The sequence below is a fragment of the Meleagris gallopavo genome, chromosome 1 (assembly GCF_000146605.3).
Source record: "Meleagris gallopavo isolate NT-WF06-2002-E0010 breed Aviagen turkey brand Nicholas breeding stock chromosome 1, Turkey_5.1, whole genome shotgun sequence".
NCBI classification, from domain to species: Eukaryota; Metazoa; Chordata; class Aves; order Galliformes; family Phasianidae; genus Meleagris; species Meleagris gallopavo.
The window spans coordinates 44127309-44154468 of NC_015011.2; the positions used below are offsets into that span (position 1 = coordinate 44127309).

Genomic DNA, 27160 nt, shown 5'->3' on the forward strand with positions numbered 1-27160 from the left:
TTCTTCTTTTGCTTTTTCCTTTTTCTCTTAGAAACTAAAACGTAAAGGGAAAAAAATGCTCAGCATAGAGCATTTGTAAGCTGTTCAGATTTCCATACAAATATTAATCGTAGAGCAATGTGTAAAATATATATGGCTGAAGCAGCTAGAGGTGGCCTTACTCTGCGGTTTTATTCCCTGAACACATTATTTTGTCTTTGATATGCGCTCTTGCGGAATTGAATTATTTTGGTGATTTCTAATGAAGTTTTTAAAACTCACCTAACTGCTCATAAATATTACTATATTTTAAAAATGAGCGTAGATTAGCAACATCTCAATTTCTAATACGGAGAAACTTGTTAAAAAAGAGAGTGGGCATGTTCTTTCACATGTTGTTGCAGTCCTCTCAAGGGTTAAAATGAACCTGAGACAGTTAGAAAAATAAAACCAGAGCTGCTATTACAAACTGGGACAGATGTAGGAGGCCAGGTTTCCTGTGGCCCATTTTCCAGTTTCCTGGCTGCAACCTGCAGAAATAAAGGAAGCTGAATGCGAACGTGAATGAGAACCTAACAATGCCCCACGTCGCACTGCTCCAAAAAATGTTCTGCTCGCCAGAATTAGGGTACAAAAGCAGCAAATGGATGCACAAAAAATATACACGCGTTTCCTGGACTGGTTGAGAATGAAAAATTCAGCATTTATTACGGAGAAGTGCTGTGTGCTTGGAGAAGCACTGACTTCCCTGTGAGAGCAGTGTAAATGGAGGTGTGTGCCTGCTATGGCCGAGTGTAAGAAAAGAAGCTGGATCTTCTACAGCTGCTTTGGCTGCAGAAGGAAAAGGCTGTGTTTTTCAGACGTCAAGTGACATTCATTTCCGTGCCCTGAGTCTGCGTCTTAATCCTTTTCACATACAATGTCTGATCACCAGCTCTCTGTGACTACCTAAAGTGCATAATGCTGGCTGACACCTTCCTCATTTAATTGATCCCCAATTGAATTTTTTCTGCCCCCCAGGCTCCCATGGTCCTCTTTCCCACCCATCCATCCCCCCTGTACCCCAAGTGCGGTGCCCTGCTTTATGGCTTGAAGCACCAGCTGTACTCTGCAAGCCCTCTGAAGTCACAAGGAGCTGGTTATGATCCTCATGCTTGGAATGCTCTCTGGTTTTAGGCTTCAGAGCTTGTTTGTATAGATTGTCCAGGATCAGCAGAATGTCTCTTAGGCCAAGAGGAGCTAAATGTTGAGTGGAGATAAAGGATTTCAGTTAGGAGGCCTGGCATGTCTGGGGGAATGAAGGACGAGTGTGCAGCTCTAACATGCTCTTTCTTCATGTGGAAGCTGAGGAACTGTGCAGGCATCCATAATGCTACAGGGCTGCTTTCTGGCTTCTTTGCCGCCTTCTAGCTTTTCTTATGCAATAGTCTTATAAAACTTAATGCTTCAAAGAGCATTCTGCTTATCTCACTGCTCATGTCATAAATCTGATAGGGAACTCCTTCTTTAGCTAGCTTTGTCTCTGAGCTTCCTGGTTTTCTGATGCCTGGAGATGGCTTGCATAGTTGTGTAATTTTTTCCCAGTAGATAAATGACTTATTTTTGAAGCCTTAATGCCACCTTACTGACATTTTATCCCATAGAATTTGATATGTATTGTCATGGTCAGGAAGTAGCAACACAGCCCATCTGCACACACATTTCTTTTGTATGTCTTAACTATTTCTAGTGCGACTTAGATAAAGTTTTTGCAGTTCTTGCTGGTAATGGTAGAAGCTGATCTCCTTACACTGAACAGACAGGCAGGCTTTGGCTTCCTTTGCTCCCCCCCTCACTGTATAGGAAAGTCAGATCTTGGGTAGGATGCTTTCCTCTGTGGATGTCCGCCCTTCAGGGAGAGCTTTCAGTTCTGACTTCGTTGCTGCTCCAAGTTCATGCCTATCAGTCAGGAAACTGAGGAGTTTGTTTGAAACAAATAGGGGCAGTGTTAGCAGCACAGGTATCTTGAGTTGCCTTCTTCCCACACCAGTCCTGAATGTAACATTTGATGCACGGAGGTCACATTGTGTCACACTGGCCGTGCAGTCGGTAGGATTCGTACAGGGGTCCATTGGAAAGCATGCACCTTAGGAATGCAGGCAGGGTGTTAACATGGTTGGCTGTCACCATTGCCTGAGAAATGGATTTTCAGACCTGAAACATCCTTTTGACATTGTATGCACTTCCAAGTGTAATTCATTTTAGCTCAGCCACTGACTTCTTTGCATCAGTGATAGTGAAACTGATGACAAAGTAAAATTACCATACTATTTCAAGTCTAGCAGATTTTGTTTCCTGGCTCAGAAAATAACTGAGCCTCAAATTCACTGTATAAATATTAAAAAAAATGGCAAAGTTGCAAAACCACGTTAAAAATAACATGAAGAAATAAATTCTGATCCTGTTGTCTATATGAACTGAGGTTAGTCTTTCTGTGGCACAGAATATATGTTTCTGTTTCATAGGTTGCCTGTTTCATTCTGTACCATAGATGAACGCCACTAAATAACTGCTTTTTAAAAACTATTTTTCTTTTAATCCATGTAAACTCAGTGTATAATTCTGTGTATTATTTTCTGCCCAGCATTCAAATCCTGTACAGAACACAGAAGTAAGAGGAATATTTATTGTTACATTTTGATACTAATAAATAGTTGAATGAAATGTGAAATATATGCCCCATAGGAAGTGACCATTCTTATACACATTCATGTCATATTAAAGAGAAAGGATGGATTCCTTTTCAATCAGTAGTTCAAAGGAAGTAAAAAATACATAAATGGTATACAAAATTTTCTGAAGATTTCTGATTCTTCCCAGTTATAATTTATAATAGCTTAGTGGTTAAATTACATGGCCTGTAATGCTTCTTTCAGATGATTCTACTGATCCACCACTCAAATCAGGTGCACATGCACTGTGGGGCCATGTTGTCCTCCTGGAAGGAGAATTAATAATTTGTGAAACCCCAAAATGGTTCCCAGAAAGAAAGGCGAGTTTCACATTGTGGTTGAGCTGACTGAAAAATCAAGAATTTTGGACCATTTGAAGAAGAGGATGAAAGTTTTTACCAATCCCCCCCTACGAGTCATTTTAAGGTATGAAAGCAGGGCACCAACATTAACACCAGTTTACCACCTACAAAGTAGTCCATTTGAAATGCCCAAAGCCTCTTTTGTCATAATATTTAAGGTTTTACATCATCATTTATGCTGAGCACAAAGTTTCCATTTAAAGTGGTTACAGCTGGGAATATTCAGTGCTCAGCACTTCAGAACTGATGGCATCAAGTTGGATGCTTGGAAGAAAAGGGGCATATGAGTAATGATCATCTGAAAATGTAATTTACCTGATTTGCCTCATGCAGGAATTATGCATATATAGTTGCTGTAAGTTTGTGAGCAATATGGGAAGCTTTACATAGGAACTCTGTGGCAGACAGAGGGTTGGAGTGCATTGCTGCATTGAGCTCTCTTAATCTCATTTCAGTATGCACAGGCTTGGCTTGTATCCAAGAGCAGACTTATACAGGTACCACTTACGCACACGGATATCAAATTTTTAGTTGTGCAGGTTCTGTATGAAGTGTATTCAGAGCCATAAGCATGGAGACCTGACCTACAACTTTTGCTGGGCAGAAGATAAGGCAAACAGGTTGGTGAGGAGCTGACTAAATCGATTCCTATCACAAGCATCTGCCCTGGATCCAGCACCTGGATTGCCCCCAGAGGTCATGCATGCTTCCCAGGTGGTTAAATAACTGATCAGGACCCACCTTTTCCTTTAAAAATGGTTGCAGTCACCTTTTATAGATGTTGCTTGTTGGAAGAAACCTCTCCTTTGTTACCAGGATAGTAGCACTGAGTGGGTGCCTGTGTAGGATGTTCTGCTCACAAAGCCTTGTGCTGATCCACCTACGGCTGAGTCACCCTGAGGCCCATACTTGGTGAATACAGAGGAATCCAAAACTGTTTATGTTTGGTGAGGTGATAAGCATCGAAAAATAGGCTCATAATGGCAAGTGTAGTGCAGTGTTAGCTGTAGGTTACCCATGAGGTTACCTTCTTAGCCAGAGGTGAGTGGGGATGAGGGAACCTGCAGCAAAGTATGCTCCACTGTGTGGGATCAGTGCCACCTGAACTCTCTGAAGAGACATGATTGCTGATCATCTGAAAGAAGATGTCATTAATAGTCTGAAAGGGAAGAATTGCATCTCTGAGGACTGTTTTGAGTAATATCGTGGAGATGGAGCTGTTGTTGGTGATTGTATAACTCTTCCATCTTTAATTTCCTCAGTAGCAGAAGAGCCTGGGCCAGGCTCTTTTTAGCAGTGCCCAGCAACAGGACAAGGGGCAATGGGCACAAGCTGGAACACAGGAAGTTCCATATGATCCTTAGGAAGACATTCTTTACTGTGATGGTGACGGAGCACTGGAACAGACTGCCCAGAGAGGTTGTGGAGGCTCCTTCTCAGGAGATATTAAAGATCTGCCTGGATGCTCTCATGTGTAAAGTATTGTAGGGAACCTGCTTTAGAGGGGTGGTTGATGATCTCCAGAGGTCCCTACCATCCCTTTCCATTCTGTGACATTACTTACACAGGTTTGTAGCCTAGGATACTTGTAAGCATTTTAAAAAAAGTTTTGAAGGAAGTTATTTACCACTGCTAACAATTTTCTGGAGTAAAAAAAAAAAAAGTCTGTTTATGATTTCTTGTTCAAGTAAGCGGTATGATTCAAGCTGAAATTATGCAAGTATCTCTGTGTAATACATAGTGTATAGAAACTGATTGTTTTAGAGTAATGTGCCTGCATATACCTACCATGTATGGTAATATACGTTATAAAGCTTTAAATATTAATGAAAAATATGTATATATGTGCCAGATGAATAGGGCCACTTTAATAATTATGACATTAGAGATAAATGATCTATGAAGGATGTTAACACTTGCACAGATGGTGTAATTTAAAGGAACTTTATACTATAGGGTTGTAAAACAAATATATAACTTCCAGGTATATTTGAATTCTAGCTGAATATATCTTTCTTGCCTAACCCTGGCTATAAAGTGATAAAAATAATGCAACAAAGCAAATGCAAACCCTTTGAAAGTGCCAAAGCACCCATAAGAGGCAGTTTTGTTTCAAGAATACCTAACAGCCCTGTGAGCCTTTGCTGTCTTTTGAAGGTGCTATGAAGTTGTGTTACACAGCTGGCTGTTGTGGATATATATTTGTCCTTCCATCATTCCCACTGCATTCTCAGTCAGGTAGAGAAACGAGGCTTTTGTAAAGATAGTAACACCACAATTAATTCTGCAAAACCTTGTTTGGCCAGTGGAAATTGTTTGGAGCAAAACTCCAAATTCTGTTTTTCTGCAACACTGCAACCTTTTTGAGTATCTTTATCTTGTTTCTACCAAGTGAAGCATATGTCATTTATTTTCCTTTTCAACTAGTGCGTGGTGAAGACAAGCATACAGCAGCATCTAATGAATTAGTGAGAGAAAGAAAGGGTTTCTGTAGCTCTGGGGCAGACTGAAGAGGGAAAGCAGTCCACTGCTGCCTGCAGGGATAGCTGGAGGTCTCCTGCCCTCTGGTGGTCAGCACACCAAAGGCAAGCTGAGGCAGGGATCCTGATATGTGAGAGTAATATACTGGGAACCAAAATGATCAGGGAAATTAAAAATCAAGAGTTTGTTTTGATAAAGACAAAAATATCTCTTGTTACACAAAGTTAAGTCAAGTAATAACTGACCCCCTTCACAGCAGAGTGAATTCACCCAGTAGTGCTGGCATCTCTGAATCTGCATTAGTTAGAGATAATGTAGAATCATAGAGGGGTTGGAAGGGACCTTAAATATCATCTGGTTCCAGTTCCCTACCATGAGCAAGGACACTTCCCACCAGCTCAGGCTGTCCAGGGTCCCATCCAACCCGGCCTTGAGCACCTCCAGGGATGGGGAATCTACATTGTTCCAGTGCCTCACCACCCTTGTAGTTAAGAACTTTGTCCTTATACCTGATCAGAACCTATCCTTTTTCTGTTTAAAACTGTTACTCCTTGTGTTATCACAACTCTGATAAAGGGTCCCTCTCCAGCTTTCCTGTAGGCCCCTTTAGGTACTGGAAGGCCACAGTGAGGTCTCCTTGGAGCTTTCTATTCTTCAGGCTGAGCAACCCCAACTCTTTTAGCCTCTGTTTGTAGGAGTACTCCAGCCCTCTGATCATCCTTATGGCTTTCCTCTGGACCTACTTGAACAAGTCCATGTCCTTCATATGCTGCAGGCCCCAGAGCTGAACAGTGTAGGGGCCTTATGAAGGCAGAGTAGAGGAGGAGAATCAGCACCCTCCATATGTCAGAATTAAAGGTCAGAAGAGGCCAAGAAAAAAATGATTTAAGGCAGTGCTAAACGTGCTAAGGCTGTCAGTGTTGTAGAAAGTGAGGAGAAATATTTTTTAGTTCTGTAGTTCAAAAAGCCAGTTGCAGCTATATCTTTATTGCAATAAGTTGTCTTTAGTGGTAAGACGCTCAGGTTCAGTTGTATATGTGCCTGTGCTGAACTAGAATTTATTCATTCTTACATTTATTCTTCTCTTGCAGTGCCTGAAAAAAATATTCAAAGGGCTCAGTAGCATGGGTACTTAACAAGGACAACCGTAGAAGTGAGAGTCAGGTATTGTTAGCAGTATTCATTGCTCTCAGTTGTATGTGTAATCATAAAAGGAAAGGTCATTGTTAGAGAAAGTTTGAGAGTGTGCTTAAGTAATACTGAACTTTCATCATGCCTGCAGAGTAGGTTGTAGCTTTAGAGCTGTTTAAATTGGCTGACAGGAACAGCAAGAACCATTTGAGGCCCTGCAACAAGCAAAAGATATAAAGGCTGTATGAAATAGGAAAGGTAGGCTGTGGTGGGAAGGGAAAGTGTGGTTTCTGGTCCTCAAAATAAAGGAACTTCTCCATTTTTTCCTTCTCTTTCTGTTCTTTTTGGATGAGGGAACATCCAAGCAGGTTTAGTATACCTGTCATGACAGTAAGTAGCAGTTTTGTAGATGCTTCCAGCATGGGTTATATAAAATCTGTTTTTTGTTGTTGTTGTTTGTTTGTTTGTTTGTTGTACATTCCTTTCAAGGGTAGCTGCGTGCACTGTGATGTAGACCTTGCCTGAAGATGAGCCTGTACCATCTAAACTAAGTGGTCAATGCTTTGCTAAATACTTGCTGTATTTTTATGTGTTTCATCATACTGAAATGGGTGTTTGAGACTTGTTGGTTTTATAGAAGTTAGGTTGTGAACAGCGTGGTTTCCTTTGCTAAATTATGTCATATGATTCTCACACAGAGCTTATTACTGAACTGAGTGTTGGCTGAAACACCTGCTCCCAAATGTTTTTCACACCGTTGCTCTCCTTTGTCCCTTGTAGGTATGGAGAGTGCAATCACACTGTGGCAGTTCCTTTTGCAGTTGCTGCTAGACCAGAAACATGAGCACCTGATTTGCTGGACGTCTAATGATGGCGAATTCAAGCTACTCAAGGCAGAAGAAGTGGCTAAGCTGTGGGGACTCAGAAAAAACAAAACTAATATGAACTATGACAAGCTGAGTCGAGCGCTCAGATACTATTATGACAAGGTAAATTTTGTTATTCTCATGCAGACTAAGAAAGTAGAAACACTACCATTTAACATTTCAACCCTGTTGTTGATGCTTTTTAAAGTTCTCCCAATTAGTTTTTACAATAGACAGTACTTCCAAAGGCAATTGTGGTGGAGGTAAGAGTGCAGCCAAGATGGACAGGAAAACACTGCATGCCCATTTCCTGGGGCAGGGTTGGGGCGAAGTTTTGATTTAGGCTTACTCTTACTGATGCTTTCGTATGCTTCTGTGTTTGGCTACCTGATATTTTCTGTAGCTTTTGACAATAATAAAATAACTGTTGATAATGGAGAACTGTTTGATTATTGCAGCCTGCACAGGATCTTCAGAATGCAGGGAGGTGGTAGAAAGCAGTGATGCTCCAGTGCAGCAGGTACTGGCAGCTATGCCAGCAGGTACCCCCTATGCTAGAGCAAGGAAAGAACACACAGACAACCCAACATCACAGTGGGTGGGCATGAGTTTTCAAAGTTTTTGTGGGACACAACTTTTGGAACCTGGATGCTGTTGGCCCATGTTTTAACGAGTCTTGCTTGAGCTTTGTAGTTGATTTTCTTTTTTATAATTGTGTTGGATCACAATAATGTTTATCTGGGAATACAGCACTGAAAAACATTTAGAAATATTTTGACAGAGCAGCATTACCTTGCAAGAATCTCTCTGTAGCTCATCAGTTGTTAATGCTAAGCATTTCCAAGGGTTGGGAATTTTGCCACCGTATTATTTTAGGACACAATCCACATTAGCTTCAGCAGTAGTCTACCTTATATGTTGTTGTTATTTAATTAGCATTAATATATGTGAATGAGCAGTGATGTGGTGTTTAACTGGATGAAAGTGCAGAATAAGAGTAGCAAACAGAAAGACAAGCAACGGATCAGATGGTGGGTGTCAGAGCAGGGCAATGTTTGGGTAGGTAGCAGTTTCATGCTGAGCTCATTACAGTTGAAGACTATGCTTGCAGTAGGGTGTTAAATTTACTCTGACTTGACTTGTGAGTTTATCTTCAGGGTATCTGAACTCAAAATAACAGAGTGTATGCTTTATTGTCTGATTTATTTGCCCTTGCAAAACTTGTTGAATTTTTCCCCTCCTTCATGCTGACAAGAAGGCTCAGAAATACATCTGTTGAGGTTTGATAGAACTAATCAGACCCTAAGGAGTCAGCATTGTTCCGGCAGCAACCTTGTAACTGGCAAGCTGTGTTTATTTGCCCCCCTCAGAAGCTGGTGACAGATGGGTAGTGTAGGCACACACTTAACATTGGCTGTTAGAGGTCCATTTTCAACCTCTTTTTAAAAAACTGAAATCTGAAAGAAAAACTTGACCATACTAATCTGGAAGCATTTAGATCAACCAGCTTGCTTCTGATTTTCAGGGATTGTGACCATGCTTGTAATCTAGAAGAAGTCAGTAGAGGGTACTGTTGGCTGGCACCTGTGAAAATCAAACTTGTGCAGTATTGCGGGAGTTGGTAAGATGATTCTCATGAAACCATCCTTCACTTGGACATTTAGTCCTTGGTCTTACTCTTTGACAGCAGCATGGTGGCAACAGAATGCAAAGATGAGAACAGGGAGTAAACAGAATTTGTGTTAGATTACTGCAACAGAAAGATGTTTGAAGGCAGTCTGAGATGTGACAGGGTACTAAAAAGGGAGAATTACAGAGCACAACTTTTGAGCTGCTAAAATTACTAGCATATTCACCTGCAATTTTACCAAATTCAAGGAGTTTACAAATTGTTTCCAACCTTTTTTGGATGACAATTTATTGTTTCTATTAATATTAAATCATTTTGGAATTATTTCCCCTTAAATGGATGCTTTTAGTAATATGTCTGAATTCTTTGTTTTTACTGTTCCTTGTATTCTTGAAGATTACATTAAAAAAAAGAACCATTAGATTTTGTGTATTAGAAAGGAATACTTCACAGCCATGCTTAGTGGTCTGTTCTCATCTTGGTTTAGAGAAAGGACAGTGAGGTGAGATTATATGGTGAGTAAAACTGATGCTCAACACAGTTATGGCACATGTGCTACCTGCACGTGGTAGGGGAACTTGATACTGCAGAACTGAACTCAGAATACTGTTCTCTTGCATTATTTGTAGTGCGCTAAATCTTGGAGGCACAGTGTGACTGGGCACTGTGCAGCCAGTCCACCACAGCAACCAAAACCCATGTTGATTGCAAATTGACTTTGTGCAATTTTCTGACCAGCCTTTTTGTTCCTCACATTGGAATTTGGAAGACTGTATGAAACTGTAGGAATTTTTTAGATGCAGATTTAGAGCTCTGAGTGTTACAGTAAAATGTTTTTAGTATTCTGACTGCCAGAAGTTGGATTTTTCCACGTAACATCTTTCAAAGGTGGCCTGGCTTAGAAGGCACAAAGGGATTCAGAGGACACTGCAGTGGCTGTTCCAAGCAGCTGGTATGATGAATTCCCCTTCACAAAATGCTAAAAAGGCTTCTGCTCAGCATGGGGAAATTCGCTTCATTATTTGACTCCAGCCTCTCCAATTATAAACTTAACTGGGATCAGTGGGGACAGAGAGCCTGCTGGTGGATGAGCAGCACATGCAGACAAAGTACAAATACACCATTATTGTCTGAGCAGGCACTGCTTGAAAATAGGGGACAGGATATTTGTAGCACTCATCCTCTAAGATCTCTCTGATCTCTTCAAATCAAAGCAATGTAATGGCTCTTTACTTGAGCCTTCCTTTCTTCTTATTCTGTTTCTGGTTGCTTGCCTGCTGCCACCCCCATCACACACACACCTTTGTCATCTCTATTGTCTCCACTACTCACCATCTGCCAGAGAAGTGGCTGTACAGTCTTCAGCATAGTATGGTTGTTGCTCACTGTTCTTACTGCTGCTTTCTTGACCTATGTGCTCTCCTCCATCTGCTCATTTTATCTAGGTGTGGCATAGGGATTTGGGCCATTTTTTTCAGTTCTGCAGCCCAGTGGAGTTCATAGCTCCTTGGTGGAGAGAAGGATAAGCTCTTCTTTCTCCATATATTGTGGCCTTGTGTATCTACAGGGTCTTCTCCACCTTTAACTCCACTGATGTGGCAGCATGTGAGTTTGAGGCAAGTGCACTGACCTTTGAGAGGTGATGGTGGCCCATGGGCTGGGCTTTCCTTTCTTGGGCCACCCTCTGCTGCTGTATGCAGCTGACACCAAGTGAGTTTGTCTTTTAAATTATTCACTGTGGAGAAATAAAAGCAGATCACTGGATAAGTGGAGGTTTATAAGCTCTGCCATTTTGCTTGGGGGGAACGCTGGCTTGTTAAAATTCATCATCTGATTCATCTGAAGTTAAAAGTAAATTAATTCCAGTGCTGGAGAAAAATAACACAATTAGGGCAAGTTCCTTAGCTTGGCTTTGAAGCAGATGATGTGCCGTTGAGGCTGATGGCTGGGTTTATGTTAAATTCACATATAAAGCACCCCAGGAAATGTATGGTGTGGCATGTCTCCGTTTGTTACTGTAATTCTGGTTGCTAAAGGTTTGTAGATAATCTGAAGACTTTCCATTTCCTGCTTCATTTGTTACCCAAATTTCCCTTCACTCTGTGTTTTATGCATTTCCTATGTTGCCTTAACAGAGCAATACACAAACAACAAACAGCACTAAGGAAAGGAATCCTGCACAACCTACAACCTGAGCATCTTGTCCATCTTATATGCTGCCAATCAAAATGCTCTTGTAATGCTTTCAGGCAAGGAAACCCTTCAGTTCCCGAGCAGAGTACTTTTTCTTGGTGTGTAGAAACAAAATCCCTATTTAAGAAGGATTAGTACTTTTCTTGTTGTTGAAGTCGCCCAGTTGCTTTTTTTTTTGCCGATAACTGAAATGATGGATACTTTTTGGAATTCTCTATAGAGGTTTCCAGACTGCTAAAGCTCCCAATCAATATTTCAAGATGACACCACATGATAGAAGTTTTGAGGGACAAAACCAGGGAAATGCATCCAGATATCCACATCAATAGGTCATTAGAGTTGTGGAAGTCACATCAGAAGTTAGGCAATGCAAAAGTCATAGTTCCCTGCATAATGTTTGCATGAGTTATGCTGCTTTAATTACACAATCGTATACCATTGCAACAAGCAACTATTCAATATTTTTGAGTCTTCTCTGAAGAGCATGTGCCTTCAGGCTTTACTCAGCAACTGCTATTCAGTCTGTCTTCTAAAAACAGAATAAATCATTTTAACTTCAGTTAATGGCTGCTCTCTTATTTAGATATAGATGGCAGCACAATGTGTAGTACATAAATAACGTGGGTTCTTGTTTGTTCTTGATGCAGCAGAGGGGACAGTGCTTCTCAGGTACTCAGAAGCTTCTGAAGTGCCCTCAGGCCTCCATCCTTGCCTGTAAGAACATGTCAGACCCCATAGCCTGGTTACCAGTTCTGGTATTTAATGCCCAAGTATGTGTGGCAGTGTGGAACAATTCTCTTGGGAAAAGGTCCATTTGCTTGGTCTGCTTCCAAAATTTCAGGATATAAAGTGAGAGCAGAAATTATTCTACTTGAGTCTTGAGTTTTATTCATAGAAAGATGGAAGATGGCAGTGAAACTATAGCAGTATGATAGCACTAGATTACCAGCTGTATGTTTTGTAGTGGTAGAGGTGAGAGGGATCTTAAGGAAATATTTGAAGGAGCATTAGGAAATACCTTTTTGGAGAATTGAAAAGAGCTTCTTTTGGGAGTGGTGGATGGAAGTCAAGTAATAGTTTATCTGAAATAGCATAAAAATAGTTAGTTGATGCTGTCTTTACTGAAAGATGAGAGTAAAGAATATGGCACTGAGATAATGCATAGAGGAGAAAACCCAAGAAACCCACAAAAAACTGGCAAATAATTAATGTTTGATTTGAGGGAAAGGGAAGCCCAGTGAACAGCAGCAGAGAGAGCAGGGAGCCTGGCCAAAGCCGCCTGGCAGGAGAGTGGTCTGTGTTCCTGGTGGAGGTGGGTGAGGAATAGCAGATGTCCAACTGCTGAGAGCCTTGCTCTGCCAAAGGTCAGAACAGGTGCATGATTTAGTAATACCTGTGCCTCTGTCAAAAACTTTACAGAATTTGGCATGTACATATGCAGTACGATAAGCATAAAGGCATGAAGTGTGATGTTAACAGTCTGCCTGCCTGCACATGCTGATGCCCTGTGTTTTGGAGTATTTCAGCTCAGCTGTCTTCTGCCAGCTTACATTCTTCAGATATGGGAGTGTGAATATTTCCTCCTGCCTTGTTTTTGTAAAGGTCACAGTAATTTTACTATTTGGAAAGAGGAGGCAATTATTTCACTTGCAGGTTCTCGTAGAATCCTATTCAAGTGGAAGACAGGGTGGAGAACTCATAGCTGTGGGTGTGGCATCCCTGGGTACTCTCAGAGCTCTGGAACTTGCCACACATTAAAGTGGAAGCTAAGTGCAGCTGCTACATATCTTGGTCCTTCTTTCCCAAGCAGGGTCCTTTCAGTGTCTAAGGGCAAGTTCATCCCATTCTGCCACAGGTTTGGGGATTTTAAGCACCCTGATCATAGTTCTTTCCCTGGGAGGAGAAAAAATGTCCCAATGTGTCTTCTTGTCCCTTGGCCTTCTCAGTCTGAAGTTCTGCTGGGAAGCAGGTCTCAGTTCCAGCTCATGCTCCAAGTGGCTCCTGCATACTTGTGAGCTGACAGATCTGAGCCAAGCTGCTAAAATCCTGACGTCATGTTGATAGGTAGTTACACCTTAGCTCTAAATGACTCGATAAGGGAGATATGGACGTAAGTCAATGTAAAACCTTCAACTGCACTACAAGCTTGGTTTCAGGTGCAGGAGAAGCCAGGCCACCAAGCCTTTGGCATCCAGCTCATCTCGTCTGTGTAGGAAGACAATCCCTATCCCTCCAGGTTGGAGGACGTGGGGCCCACCTGGTCTGAACTGGTCTTTGGAGAACTGTGGGCAGAGAGCCCGAAGCGCTGTGGTGCAAATATGCCTGAGCTCCCCAACACACTGGTGGGCCAGTGCAGCCATCAGGCAGCAGCACCCAGCTGGCATCGGAGCCTTCAAAGAGCAGTGTGATGCCAGGTGGTATACCTAGAAAATCCAACCAATAGCACAAAGGGGCTGGAGGAGCATGTACACCCACTGGCCTGCCACTGAGAGGCCTAGTCTGCCTGCAGAAGCAGTCAGTATCGGGAAACCTCCTTGTTCTTTGAAACTGAGCCTTGCTTGTCATAATGCCTGTCGCAGTCCTCCCTGGTTGGAACCATCTTCTGCAGCTCAGAATAATTCTGACAGATCACCAAAGTGATGTAAAAATAAGCTGCTCCTTAACCTTCACATCAATTGTTCATCAAAAAATGCTTGAAGTGACAGCGTCATTTGAGAGGCAGTTAGTTAATTTGTGTCCTTATTTTCTCTTAAATGCTGATGGAGATTTCCTGGGGCTCTTCATTTGAGAGAAGCCTGCAAAGTGCTCAAGGGGTCTGCACTTGAATCCTTTTCATCTGCAGCCATCATTAAGTAGGCTTGCTTCAGGCACATGGAGACAGAGGAGCTGCACTGAGAGACCTTCTGAAAATATGTTTAATAATGATGGAGGATATATAAACTCTTCAACTCGTTTGGCTGCCTTTTATAGCAGTGGTTCCCTGTTTTAAGCCTGCATCCATCTACAAGTTGCTCTGGTGCTTGGTGGAACAGTAACTCTTAAGAGGAGAGATTATTTTAAATTAAAATATATATATTAAAAGAAATAGACAAATCAAAATCCAGTTGGAATGTTTCTTCTCATATGTGAATAATTAGAAGGTTCTGTGTTTATGATGGAAAATATAGTACATAAATGAAACAGTATGGAAGAAGTGCATTCATCTAATGTTTCACCTAATTAACAGAAAAATCTAGGCCAAGGCCAAAGCCATGGGAATTAAAGCTCATGCAGACATATTCCATGGGCTAAATATATGTCCTGAACTTTAGGACTGCAAAAATAGGCACTGAGGGATCAGCCAGGTGGGCAGAACATGTGTTCAGCTCGGCTTGGGAGAGAACAGCTCTGTGCTTCCAGCCTGAGCTTGCCAAAGTTGGTTCTCCTCCTGCACCATGCATCCGTGCTGCAAACTTGAGAAGAAACTTTCTCTGTGCTGAAGCTCTAACCTGTGGAGCAAATCTCTTCCTGAGATTCATTTTGTATTCAAGGTGTCTGAATGAAGTGCCAGCCAAGGAACATTTAGATGTGGTACTGAGGGACATGATTAGTGAGGAAATATTGGTGGTAAGTGGACAGTTGGACTGGATAGTGTTGGAGGTCTTTTCCAACCTTAGTGATTCTATGACCCAATACAGAATTGCATGCCTCTCTCCCCCCAGATCAACTCTGCTTTTGTGGCAGAAGAAAGGTGTTGTTCAGGCTCTGCAAGCACCCAGAATTGAGCCCTGTCCATATATAAATAGGGAGGATGCTTACGTTCCTTTTTTTTTTTTTTTTTAATGAATGTGTGTTTTCTCAACAGTTCTGAGAATCTGTGCCTGAATGAAAAACAAATAGCATTTTAGGAATAATGTAAATGTTCACATTTCCCTGTGTACAATAAGGCAGGTCTGTTCGTAGAGTGCAAGCAGGAGGGGCTGCAGGCGTGGGCCCCACAACAGGGTCACTGTTTGGGGAGAGTTTTTAAGAGGAGACTTCCAGACAAAGCCTCTACCAGGGGCTCCAGGAAAAGTGAGATCGCTTGAAATCTCAGGAAATACTGCCCTTTGTTTCTCTGAAGGTCCTGAGCGGCTGGAGGAAGCCTCCATGCTCCTCTGCCCTTTGTGTTTGCAGTACTCAGTGCCTCCGTGATACTGATCTTCCTAGCATCTGCTTTTGTATTTGCAGAACATCATCAAGAAGGTGATTGGACAAAAATTTGTGTACAAGTTTGTGTCCTTCCCTGACATTTTAAAGATGGATCCACACGCCGTGGAAATCAGCAGAGAGAGCCTTTTGCTGCAGGACAGCGACTGTAAGATGGCCGCCGAGAGCAGGGATGTGCACAAGCACAGCTTGTCGGCACTGAAGAGCACAAGCCGCAATGAGTACATCCACTCCGGCCTGTACTCCTCCTTCACCATCAACTCTCTGCAGAACCAGCCAGACGCTTACAAGCCAATCAAAACAGAAAAACTGGAGGAGAAGTCGGAAGGAAGCACACCGGTCGAGGAAGTGCGGACTGTTATAAGATTTGTGACAAACAAAACAGACAAACAAGTCATGAGGCCCATGGTGTCATTGCCTTCCACCTCCGAAACAGCAGTTGCCTCTGCTTTTCTCAACTCACCCGTATCAGCCAAAATCTCCTCCTTAATGCTACCCAACAGTGCCAGCATCTCATCTCCATCATCATCCTCCTCCAGGTCGCCGTCGCTGTCTCCCACCTCACCCCTCCCCTCTGAGCACAGGAGCCTCTTCTTTGAGTCCAGTTGCCACGACTCAGATTCCCTCGAGCCGCTGAACCTCTCCTCGGGCTCCAAGGCGAAGTCGCCATCTCTTCCCCCAAAGGCTAAGAAACCCAAAGGCTTGGAAATCTCAGCCCCACCTATGGTTCTTTCCAGCACCGATATCGGTTCCATTGCCCTCAACAGCCCTGCTCTTCCTTCGGGATCTCTGACTCCAGCTTTCTTCACTGCACAGGTACGGCTGGCCAGCCTCACATGCTCTTTCCATAGCCAGCTCTCTCTCAGTTTGGCCAAGGGTTTTAACGCTCGGGACGTGTTGTCAGCCAGTGGAAGAGTGATGTGAGGAGAGAGGGTTCCTTGTGGCACTGCACTCCTGGGGTTTCCATGTGGTTGTGGGGAGAATGAAAGAAAGGGAGGACAGGGGTTCTTGTAGGTTGGAAACTGAGCATAGGTACCGTGAGATGCTTGGTCAGAGCTCTGTGTTAGGTGTTGTAGCCCTTGAAATTGTGATACTAGGTTTCAAACAGGGAGTAAGTTAAAAATCTGGTGGATGTCCCATCCTTGAAGACATCCAAGATCAGGCTGGAGGGGCTCTGAGGACCCTGATCAGCTGTAAGTGTCCCTGCAGGGGAGTAGGACCAGGTGGCCCTTAAGAGTCCCTTCCAACTCAAACAATTTTGTGATTCTGATTGGTGTCTACGACAGGCTTTTAAGCCAGCTTTGATTTGCAAAGTTTTGCAGGTCCAGAAAGTACTTGGTGGAGCTCCCTTTCAGTACAGACCTGAATAACTGGTAGGTTCTTCTGTTCTCTATAAAATAACTGCCAGTTAATCACATATCTGTGGTAATGTCACTGTACAGTTCTGATTGTTAAGCAAGTCTGTGGAAAAAAATCTGTTTATTCAGAGGTTAAGAGAAAAAAATCACATAACAGAAAATGATCCAGTGTGTTCATCAGTGAGTTTTGTTCTGTGCGGCCATTTCATCAAAAAAATCCTGGTGGGGAAAAAAAATATTAAAGAAAGTTGGTGCAAACGCTGGCATTGAATGAGACAGTTCAACCAGTTGTTTGTCGGGGATCAAACTGTGCCCAGAGGGACCCACAGGCCTTCCCATGAAGGCATGACACAGCTGGGATGCCCAGGGCACGTGCTGTGCCTGCTCAGCTTGGAGCCCTCATGGGGACAGGGGAGCAGAACATGTGCTTAGCCAGCATGGTGCTTGCTCTACCTGTGCCTTTCAGCAGGATGCAGAGGTTTGTGCAAAGCCACTGTGACTCGGGCATACCTGCAGGTCACCGAGATACAGGGCTGTGCCACAAAGAAAGAGGAATCTGTGGGCTGCTATCAGTCATTTTGTGCATCATAAAGCCTCTGAGTGATTTGATGAATGGCAGGAAGAACGGGAGTGTGGCAAACCAAAGATGAGGTGCATTGGCAGGCCCATACAGCCTCTATCTATGCTATAACCACAGTAAGTGTTTTGCTTGTAGGCAGCAAATTTGACAAATCCTATCAGATGCCAGCTAGACAGAATGACAGCGTGAGTTATTACAGGCTTGCTTTAATCTACTGCTGCCACAGAACTCAGGATAAAGAGCGATTTCTCTCCTCATTTTGTAATCATTTCTTTGAACACTTCATTTTCTCATTCATCTCTGAATCAGAGTACTTCCTACCCTGAAAGTCATAGAAGGGAATTATAGGTGTCCAACCTTTTGGCTTGTCTGGGAGATGCTGAGTGAAGAGGAATTGTCTTGGGCCAAGTAAAAAATACACAACGCACTTGTATAAAAGTAACAAAACCTCATTTTAATTTTTTTCATTAAAATATATATAAAAAAGAGAGGGCAACAAAACACAAACCTGGCAGGCTGGACATGTATGACTGTACACGTGTGACCCCTTTCAGTTGGATGATGGCACTGATGGCCATCATCCAACTGAATGCCATTACATGGCTTTTTTGGCAGGTTGTCCCATCTCAGAAGAGGCAGATGGCACCCTCATAGGGTAGCCCTGGGTCTGTTTATTTTAATGTTTGGTTATGCAGCAGTGTGGCTTTAACTGTCTGTTTCCAGTGTGGATAAGAAGCATCCTGCAATATAAAGAATTAAATAAAAACTGTACAGCAGCTGTGTTCATCTAACTGTAAAATCTCGGCATGACAGCTGTAATATAGGCTGGAAATGGGCTCAGGTGCTGTCTCTTCCTTGAGCATCACTGCAGTGAGCTGCCCCAGTTCAGACTTGCTGTGCTTAGATCATAAGGAAGGTTTTTCACATCCAGCACCAGCTGTATAGTGGTGCGAGGGCAGAAAATGAGGATACATGAATTTCCACATGTAACGTGAGGCCAGCCTATGCTGTCTGCACTTAGGTTTCCTCGAGTAGTTCTGATGCATGTCTGATGGTGATATGCTCTATTTGCATGAAGGAAATGTGAAGAGGTTCAGTGGCTTGCTCTGACTGGCACTTGGCTGTGTCACAGCTCACAGGTACAAGCGCTGGCCATCACGGTGTGAGCTTTGGCTCAGCACTGGCATCGAGCACATTTTCACACCTGCAGATCTGAACGGAGCACAGCTCAGCCTCACATCCTCTCGCTGTGGCTGTACCTAGGTATGAAAGAACACCTCCAGGTTTTCTTTAGTATTTCCTTATTCTTTCCTTATGTATTATAAAGTCAGCAGAGGTAAAACCACTCCACATATGACAGAATATTGACCTTTTCTGTCTTGCAGACCCCAAGTGGATTATTGCTGACCCCGAGCCCGCTGCTGTCCAGCATCCATTTCTGGAGCAGCCTCAGCCCCGTTGCTCCTTTGAGTCCTGCCAGGCTGCAGGGACCCAACACTCTGTTCCAGGTAGGTCTGTCTAACACGCAGGTTTCACTTCTGGAAGCACATGTAGAAGTTGTGTCAGGGGAACATCTCATATTGGTCTGGAGCTTTTCAAATGGTTTGAGAAAACATGGGAGTTGATGAGCATTTTTAAGAGAAGTGTGTTTGCCTGCACCACCTTTAGAGCACTGGCAGCACAGCCAGACTCTCCTGGCCAGTGTCTACTCTGAGGTAGAAACATACACATTGCATGAAGGAAACAGAGTAAGTGCTGTGCACTGGTAGGAAGAAGAGAGCCCTCAGAGCTCTGAGGAGAGAGTGCAGAGCAGGAGAGCATGGGAAAACCAAGAGCAGTTCCACACCACCTCACTATGCAAGGCCCAGCTTATCCTTTTCTCTCAAGAAGATTGGCTGCAGACGGGTCGCTTACCCCTCTGAGCACCACTTCTCTGTATTTACCAGGAGAAAAGCAGCACTGTCCACTTTTATGGATACTGGGATTGTGGAAATCTGCTTTACGGAGATGTCATAAATATCAAAGGCATGAAGCAAACAGCAATGGCTGTGGAGCTCCGGGGCAGTGCTCTGAGGCTGAGGAAGGGATGGCGGGCATGGCCTGAGCAGCTCCAGCTGCAGTTGATTGAGTGAGTCACAGGAGGAGCGAAGCTGAGCAGCTAATTGGCAGCAAGCACAAGAAGCCCACGGTCAGCCGAGCAGCTGAAGAACACAGGGAAAGTCTGGGAGTGAAGGCCCTGAGTGCTGTGGCTGGCACCAGCATCAGAGGGTGCTCTGAACCCTCGGGGTAGCTGCACTGGGTTGAGTGGCAGTCCTTTCACTTCCAGATGCAAAGCACGGAGCCCCGGAGCTGTTTGGTTTTCACCTGAGTTGAAATGAACATTTACTTGCTGATAAAGGAGCCAAAACGCTGCCGGCAGCCAGAGGCCAGCACTGCTCTGCAACTGCCTGCCTCACCCCCTTGCCTGCTGACTCACAGGGAGGTGGGAGCAGGCTCTGTACATCATCTTTCAGGCCTGTGCTGCTTTCTCAGCAGTACCGTGCTCAGCCCTGGCTCTAGGTCTACAGTGTTAGCGTTTTTATAGGACCGGGGATAGAATTCATCGACAGAGCAAGCCTGGGATGAGCCTATGGGGGTAGTGCAGTCCCTGCTTTGGTGAGCTCGTGGATGCTCATTACCTGGTGAAAGCTCTAGTTCCATGCTTACGAGTTGAAAGCAGCTCCCGCACACCGGCGCCCATGCACCCTCACAGCCTCCTTTCACACAGATCGCCTCGATACGCGGGCCTACCTGGAAGGTCTTCCCTTTGAAGTCACACTGTTGCACAGTTAATTACAGCAGGGCTGATGTTGTGCAATGGGGGCCTGGTGCCGCAGCCCCACCCAGCTGCTGGCCTGGGCGTGTTAGGAAGGCGTCAGCGCCCGCGTGGCAGTGGACTGCAGGCAGGGCGTGGGCATGGGCTGGGGCATGGGGGCAAGAGGTGAGTAAGTACTCTTTGCACAGCAGTTCAGAAAGTGTTTGGTAGGACAAACTGGGCAGAAGACTCTGCTTCAAGGACTAAATGATCTGGCATAGCGACTGGACTGTTTCTTAGATGAATCGTAACTGCTCGAGCGTCCTTTTCCCAGTGTTCTGTGCTCACAGTTGAGCTTTTTCGATCCTAAAACTGCACCCTGACTTTCACTTTTGTTAGGATCTTCCCTGCGCGGCTTTAATCAGATGAAAAGCGTGGGTTGTAATTAATGTTCTGTAGGCTGAGAAGGATTTTTGGAAACGGAACGGAGGGCACCCACTTCTCCATGATATTCACTTTTCCAGTGCGATTACAGCTGCCGTGTGTCAGCTTTCATATAAAGTACAGCCAATAAGAGGCTTACCCATCCATGTACTTTAGAAGTGATTCAGGTTTCATCCCTTGCTTTGCATTCCTGGTGTCTGACGCAGGCATGTGGTATCCATCCTACTGTACAGAAATCAGCGCTCTCGAAAACATCTGGGGTCGGCTGCTAGCGGGAAAGGCATGTGCTTTGAGGCTGAGCACTGCAAGATAAGAGAGTAATTCTTCCCTTTTGGCCTTTTGCAGTTTCCAACTCTGCTAAATGGTCACATCCCAGTGCCACTCCCCAGTCTGGACGGAGCCTCTTCTCCAGTACTGCTTTCACCGAACGCCCAGAAATCCTGATGGTGCCTCACGTGTTAAGGACGTTTGGTGGATTTAACACTTCATTCCTATGGGCTAGTTTATTCCTGTGTCATGAGAAGGACATCGTGAAACCCTCTATTACTTTGGTTTGCACTTTTCATTACATGGATAGTCTACTTTTATTACGTTAGTGTTTTTAAACAGTGTTTATATATAAAAGTATATATAAATCTGTTTTGCATTAAATGAATTATAATTTTTTTATATCATAGCTCTCAAGTGTTGAACACTTCTGTTGTCGATGAAGTACTTTTCCGTAATGGATTGCAACAATGTATCTAATAAGGATGTGAAGCTTCTTTTTAATACCTTTTTCTGCCTATTACGCATTGTGCTTGTGTAAACTATAACCGGCTGTGCCTTCTTTTGCATAATGTCATGTAAATGATTTATATATTTTCTAGTATTAAGATGAAAAGTTGGAAGACAAAACTAGTATTGAGCAGCCCTATGGTAGGATGTCAGTATTTTCTCCACGGATAGGCCATACGATGCAGCGTATTCATGTAACTTTGTATTAAGTGCTTTCAAGTTGTATAAAAATAGCCTTATAATTTTTCTTTGCTGAAGTGAAAAATGTAATACACGTTACAGTCAGGAGATGTGCTCGGGAGTAACAAAGCCACATTTACACATGAATTCTTCTGTGGAATTGCAGCAGGGAAGAACCAGGCCGTGTGTACTCGTGAGACGTCGCCAGCATCTGAAAGTCCTTCTGTCGGAAAGGAGACGTGGCTCAGAATCTATCTGGCCCATATGTCTTACGAAGCATCAGCGCTACAGCTGGAAAGCCTGCAGGTAGTCTGTGTCCTCCAACAGTGAGGATCACTCCCACCAGTTCCCCGGTGCTTTGTTTCGACGTGCCAAGTGCCTTCTACCACTTCCCTGAAGGATCCTTCTTGCTAAAGGCTCGAGGGTCGCACTTCCCCTTCCCCCGCAGCTGAAGAAGTTAGAGGACTGCAAATGTCTGCTGCTTGTCAAGAGGCATACTATACTGTGCACATCTGGCGTGTTTATGTAGAAACATCTCAATTCCGGATGAAAAAAAGCAGCACTGTGTTACCATATACTTGCAATCTGAACTTAGTAGGTATGTCCTCTGCCTTGAGGTGATGGCTGAGTCATCTAAATGCCAGGTTAGGATGAGGCCAGACTCCCTGGCACCGCAGATACTAATCTTGGCAGGGCTCATGCAAATCATCCCGTTTTCTGAGGCGGCTAAATTGGGTTGAATGCTGTTTTGCTTCTTAGGTCTTTCAGATGAGACCTCCCGAAACCAAACCAAAATGAGAATCACGTTTGCTCCAGGTCGGTAGAGCCTTTGCCTTATTTCCTAGCCAAGCAGCTGGTCGCAAGTCTGTGCGTTTTGAAACCTATGCAGTGAGTTGTCTGCTGATTCTCTGCTTGGATGCATTTCATTGATGATGTGTGTAGCTAATTGTAAAGTGCTTTTGGATCCTTCAAACTGAAAGGTGCTAAATAAACATTTTATTACTGCAGCTCTGATGTTGAAAAGCCATTTTTGGGGCAGAGGAATTCTGGCAAGAGTAAGCAGGAATTTTCCTGGGGCTCCTCAGTTTCACTCAGAATAATTACCTGAATCAAAAACCTCTGCATCTACATGCAACACCAGTGCTGATAACCAGGGCAATTAGATGCAAGATGTAAGGAAAAAGAACAGAACAGCAGCGCTGTCATTTGCTTGATTCAGTGTTTTAAGAGCTCTGAGAGGAACCATCCCAAAACCAGAAGATGCAGCATGTATGTGTGAAGGGTGATTTTATACTAACTAAAACCAGAGTAGATTGGAAGAAAAGGCAGCATATAAGTAATGGGGTTGGCTGGTCTAGCACAGATTACATCACAAGGGTTTGCAGATCAGACATTCCCCTTTCAACAGCAGCTAGGCGGAATATTTTGCAGTAACTGAAAGTTACATGGAGGCAGCTGTTCACACTCCAGAGCCAACTCTCTTTTCTCAATTTCAGAAAAGCAGAAAAGCCCACTTCAGTACTCTCACCTGACATATACCAAGACAGCTAATGGGTGAGCAAAGCATAAAGATGAAGCTCTTCTCACTGCTCAGTTATTCATGAAAATTTAGTCTTTCAATCCATAAAGATACTGAATACCACACTGAGAAAAAGAAACAGATTAAAAATGAGAGGAGAAAGTAGGTAACAGAAGAGATTCTTGAAAGACGAAGCATCCAGGTTCTCATCGCTTTATTTCTTCCAAGGTTTTACTGTTAATGAGACAAAATTATTCTTTCAAAAAAGCCTAACATGAAATGAAACTACACACAGCACCAGCCCTACTCTCAGCCTGCAATTCTGTGGCACTGGGGGATGCATCCAGGTCTTCCAAGGAGTACTGCCAAGGCAGGGAAAACAGTGATGGGTGATAAACTACAGAAAGATTGGAAATGTGTCCGTTACATCAACATACAACAATTTGTTTTGTCTGAATAAAAGTAGTTCCATGGGGCAGATGCTTGCCAACCTGGAAGCAATCAACAAGATGAGTGTTTAAAGGTGAGACAGCCATTAAAACAAGCAATGGGATTTAACAGGCATTGAGTTTCTGCATTGAGAGGCTGCGTGATCCTGTGCCTGTAGGAAGCATCTTCTAAAGCTATCGTGGCCAGCAAATAAATTTAGAAAAGGCACAGTAAGTACAGATGTTTTTGTATGTAAAGGCATCACTGATCCCTTCTCATCTTGAAGTTGTCTACACATCTTTTGTGATATACACAGGTCATTCAGATGTAAGCATACCTCTACAAAGCTACAACTTTTGAAATCCCTGTTCACCTTAGTTTAATTGTAGCTGCTCTTTCCAACTAATACATAAGTGCTCAGCCTACACAGATGGAGCAAAAGCCTATTTCTTGAGGGCAAAGAGATTGACAGCATTAGTGAAGAGGAACATACGTTTATTTAAATGAGAAAAGGAGAATGAACCTGAGGCAACAGCTCTGGAGCAAGCAATGCCACAGCCTGCCCAGCAGGGTATCTGTGAACAGCTTCTTACAGGACAGGTCTCTAGGAGGTATGACTGCAATTTCTTCTCCTGAGAGATTCCCATCACTCTGCAGGAAGTGCATAGGGATAAATGCAACCTTAATTATTCCTAATCTAGCTCCAGGCCAGCTTCCACCTTTTGCAGATTAAAGAAAAGGACATGGAAAAGTGGGAAAAAAAATTAAGCCTTTGAAAAAATGAGCTTGAGGTGTGAAGAGGAGGAGCGAGCAGCGTTGGCACTGCTGTGTGAGGCATGGAGGGAGGTGTTCTGCAAGAGCATGTTGGACAGAGAAGTGTATCCTCCCAGGTTTGCAACCCACAGCATCTCCATCAGCAAGAAGATCCCACTGCAACAATGAAGGAGAAATAAATTGTTTCGAGGTATGGCCTGAGAGCCAAGCAAGACTTGCATTTCATTAGGAGGACCATAAAAGCAATCTGCTTCGGCAGGACTGCTTCTTAACTGACTTTGGAGGATGCAGCCAGGATGAGAAATGGAGCAGCTATTTACATCAGTAAGTCTGTGCACGTGTGCGTATTCGCATCTTAAGTTGGCTCAGAAATCACAGGACTTGAATGAGTTACGGCATTTCAGAGAGCACGTGAAAATAATGGAAAAATGTATGTATGCACTTTTCCACTGACATCAATCTTCCTGGTTAATGAGGGAAAGGCAGTACGGGCTAGTGAAAAACATGGAAGATTAAAAAAATCTGGAATAGCTGAACTCTAAACCCAGTCCTGCCAACAAAAACTTCCACAGCAGCCTACAACAAGAGATTGGTCGCCGTGACTAAACTGCACAGGCAAGGCCATGTATCTACCTAGTCTATCATACTTTCCAAAATCAAACCTGGGCTAATTAGCTAAACACCTGTACAGTGTTTCCATTCTGTTTTACAGCCTGTGTTTGTTCTCATGTCAAGCTTTTAAATTAGTTGCTGGTGAGATACAAGTGCTGACCCTTGTGGGCCACAGAGCAACAGTAGATCTCTATCAGTCCAGTCTGTGGAAGGGGAGGGAAAAAGTGTAGAAAGAAAGCCCGAAGTTAAATTCATAAAGATCCTGCATTTGTTTCATAAAGATCCAAACATCACAAAAGGGAAAAAAGGGAACTGAAATGCACGAACAAGGTACAAAAAATAATTTAATCTCTGCCTTTCAGTGACCAGACAAAATGAACATATCCGGGACACGCTGTCCAACTAAGGTGTGATTTTTCTCAGTGTTGCCATAGGCTACAGCTCTGCATTTCCATACCCTAATTTGTTTGGACTTCTTTCAAGTCTGACTTGCATTCTGGGTATTTCTTGGCTCTGTAATACTTAGCTTGTGGATATTTACAACATGCCTTTCATATATTTTGTCCTCAATAACTGAATGTATTCTTAACCTTAATTCCATCTTAACACTGCAAAACAGAAACAATGTGCTTTTATTGAATCGAAAAACTCACGCGAACAAGCAAGCAGCCCCAAGAATGCTACCTTGCAGCTTTTCAAATGATTTGCAGATACAAAGTACGCTGATTCTTTAATAATTGTTTATTTTAACTTTTATTGCCCAATTCAGGGATACACTCTGGCTACTTAATGCTGTGGTAAAGCAGCACAAAAATAACACAGCTGTGCTGAGATGCATGTTTCACTAGAGCATTGCCGTGCAGCTGGGTTGTTCCCTTCCATTTCTCACTCTTTCCCAGCCTGTAAATCCCCATCCTCCACCCACCCTTTCTCCCCTTCAGCCCTCACCTGCCATGAGCACACAACCTCCTACCACCTGCTTCTTTCTGGTCTCTAAAGCCACCTTCTTCCTACACACCCCTACACACGCACCTCACCCTTTCTACCTCCAGGTAGAGGGATACAACGGGTATCTTCTACAGATGATTATTTTAGATCAGTGACAACTCGCAGGCCATTTCTCCTTAACTGATCACCCATCTTCAGGCAGAAGACGACGCACCAAATCTTGACAGTCAACTACTTTTACAGAGCATCTGCCTGGTTCTCATCATGGCTGAGGTTCTTCCCAAATGATCAGCACTCCCTGCATTCCCAGCGACAGTGGAACCAAGCCTGTAGTGCCTGATGCAGTCAGACAGGTGACAGAGTGCTGAATTACACCAAAACAATGTCAGAGAAGTGCCCAGTGACTTCAGACTCACTCACTATTGCCCCAAACAGGCATCTGCTACACAATTGTCTCTGCTGATGCAGGAATTATGGACCACAAAAAAAAAAAAGACTCCAACAAAACTGGCTTGACTGCAGATGCCAAGTTGCATTCCTTAAGGCTACCTCCCAACGAAGCAAACCAATTCACTTGTAGGTCCTTTGAAAAATCTCTACGTATGCAGAATGCTCTAATTTTATGGAATATCTTTTCACCTGTAACAACAAACCTGACTGCCTACTTAAAATGGACACCTCCTTCTGTTAGCTGCAGCTGATCCCTTTCCAAATTTGTTAATGCACTTCATTTTACCAGTTAAACCTTTAAGTCCTTTACTCATTAGCATCACATTATCGTTGTTCTTTTATGACCTAGAAAATATTATTGTGTTCTAGAAATGCTAAACCCCACATTTATTCACAATGAACATTTACTCTATATCATCACTACTTCTGTAGAAAAAAAAGCTGTTTTTCAGATACTTCTTCCTTCAACACCATCACATCTACAGCGTATCTCCTACAAAGTTAATCAGTATAAAATCTAGATCAGATCCGTATCAACTATAAAAAATATATTAACAACTATTTCAGGACAAAGGTTTCTCATTGGTGCCAAATCTGCCCCTGACACACACACACAAGATGCTCCCACTGCTATCAGTGAGACCAATCCATGTATCCCAGACACGTATCACCTCCCTAGAGCTAGGCAAGACTTACGAACCCAGGTGACATGCAGGACTTGACTGCTAGTAATTAGACTATGGACCATGATTAT

General features: G+C 43.4%; 1 protein-coding gene across 1 annotated transcript in view; it reads left to right on the top strand.

Annotated features, from left to right (window-relative positions):
* ELK3 (ETS transcription factor ELK3) overlaps positions 1 to 22681 on the top strand; it is a 26301-nt gene extending 3620 nt beyond the window's left edge. Inside the window, exons 2-5 of the mRNA XM_003202151.3 lie at positions 7445 to 7653; positions 15563 to 16357; positions 18865 to 18987; positions 21063 to 22681. Coding sequence (XP_003202199.1) covers positions 7447 to 7653; positions 15563 to 16357; positions 18865 to 18987; positions 21063 to 21161 — 1224 coding nt within the window. The 5' untranslated portion in view covers positions 7445 to 7446 and the 3' untranslated portion in view covers positions 21162 to 22681. The remainder of the gene's footprint in view (positions 1 to 7444; positions 7654 to 15562; positions 16358 to 18864; positions 18988 to 21062) is intronic.
* The last annotated feature ends 4479 nt before the right edge of the window (positions 22682 to 27160 follow it).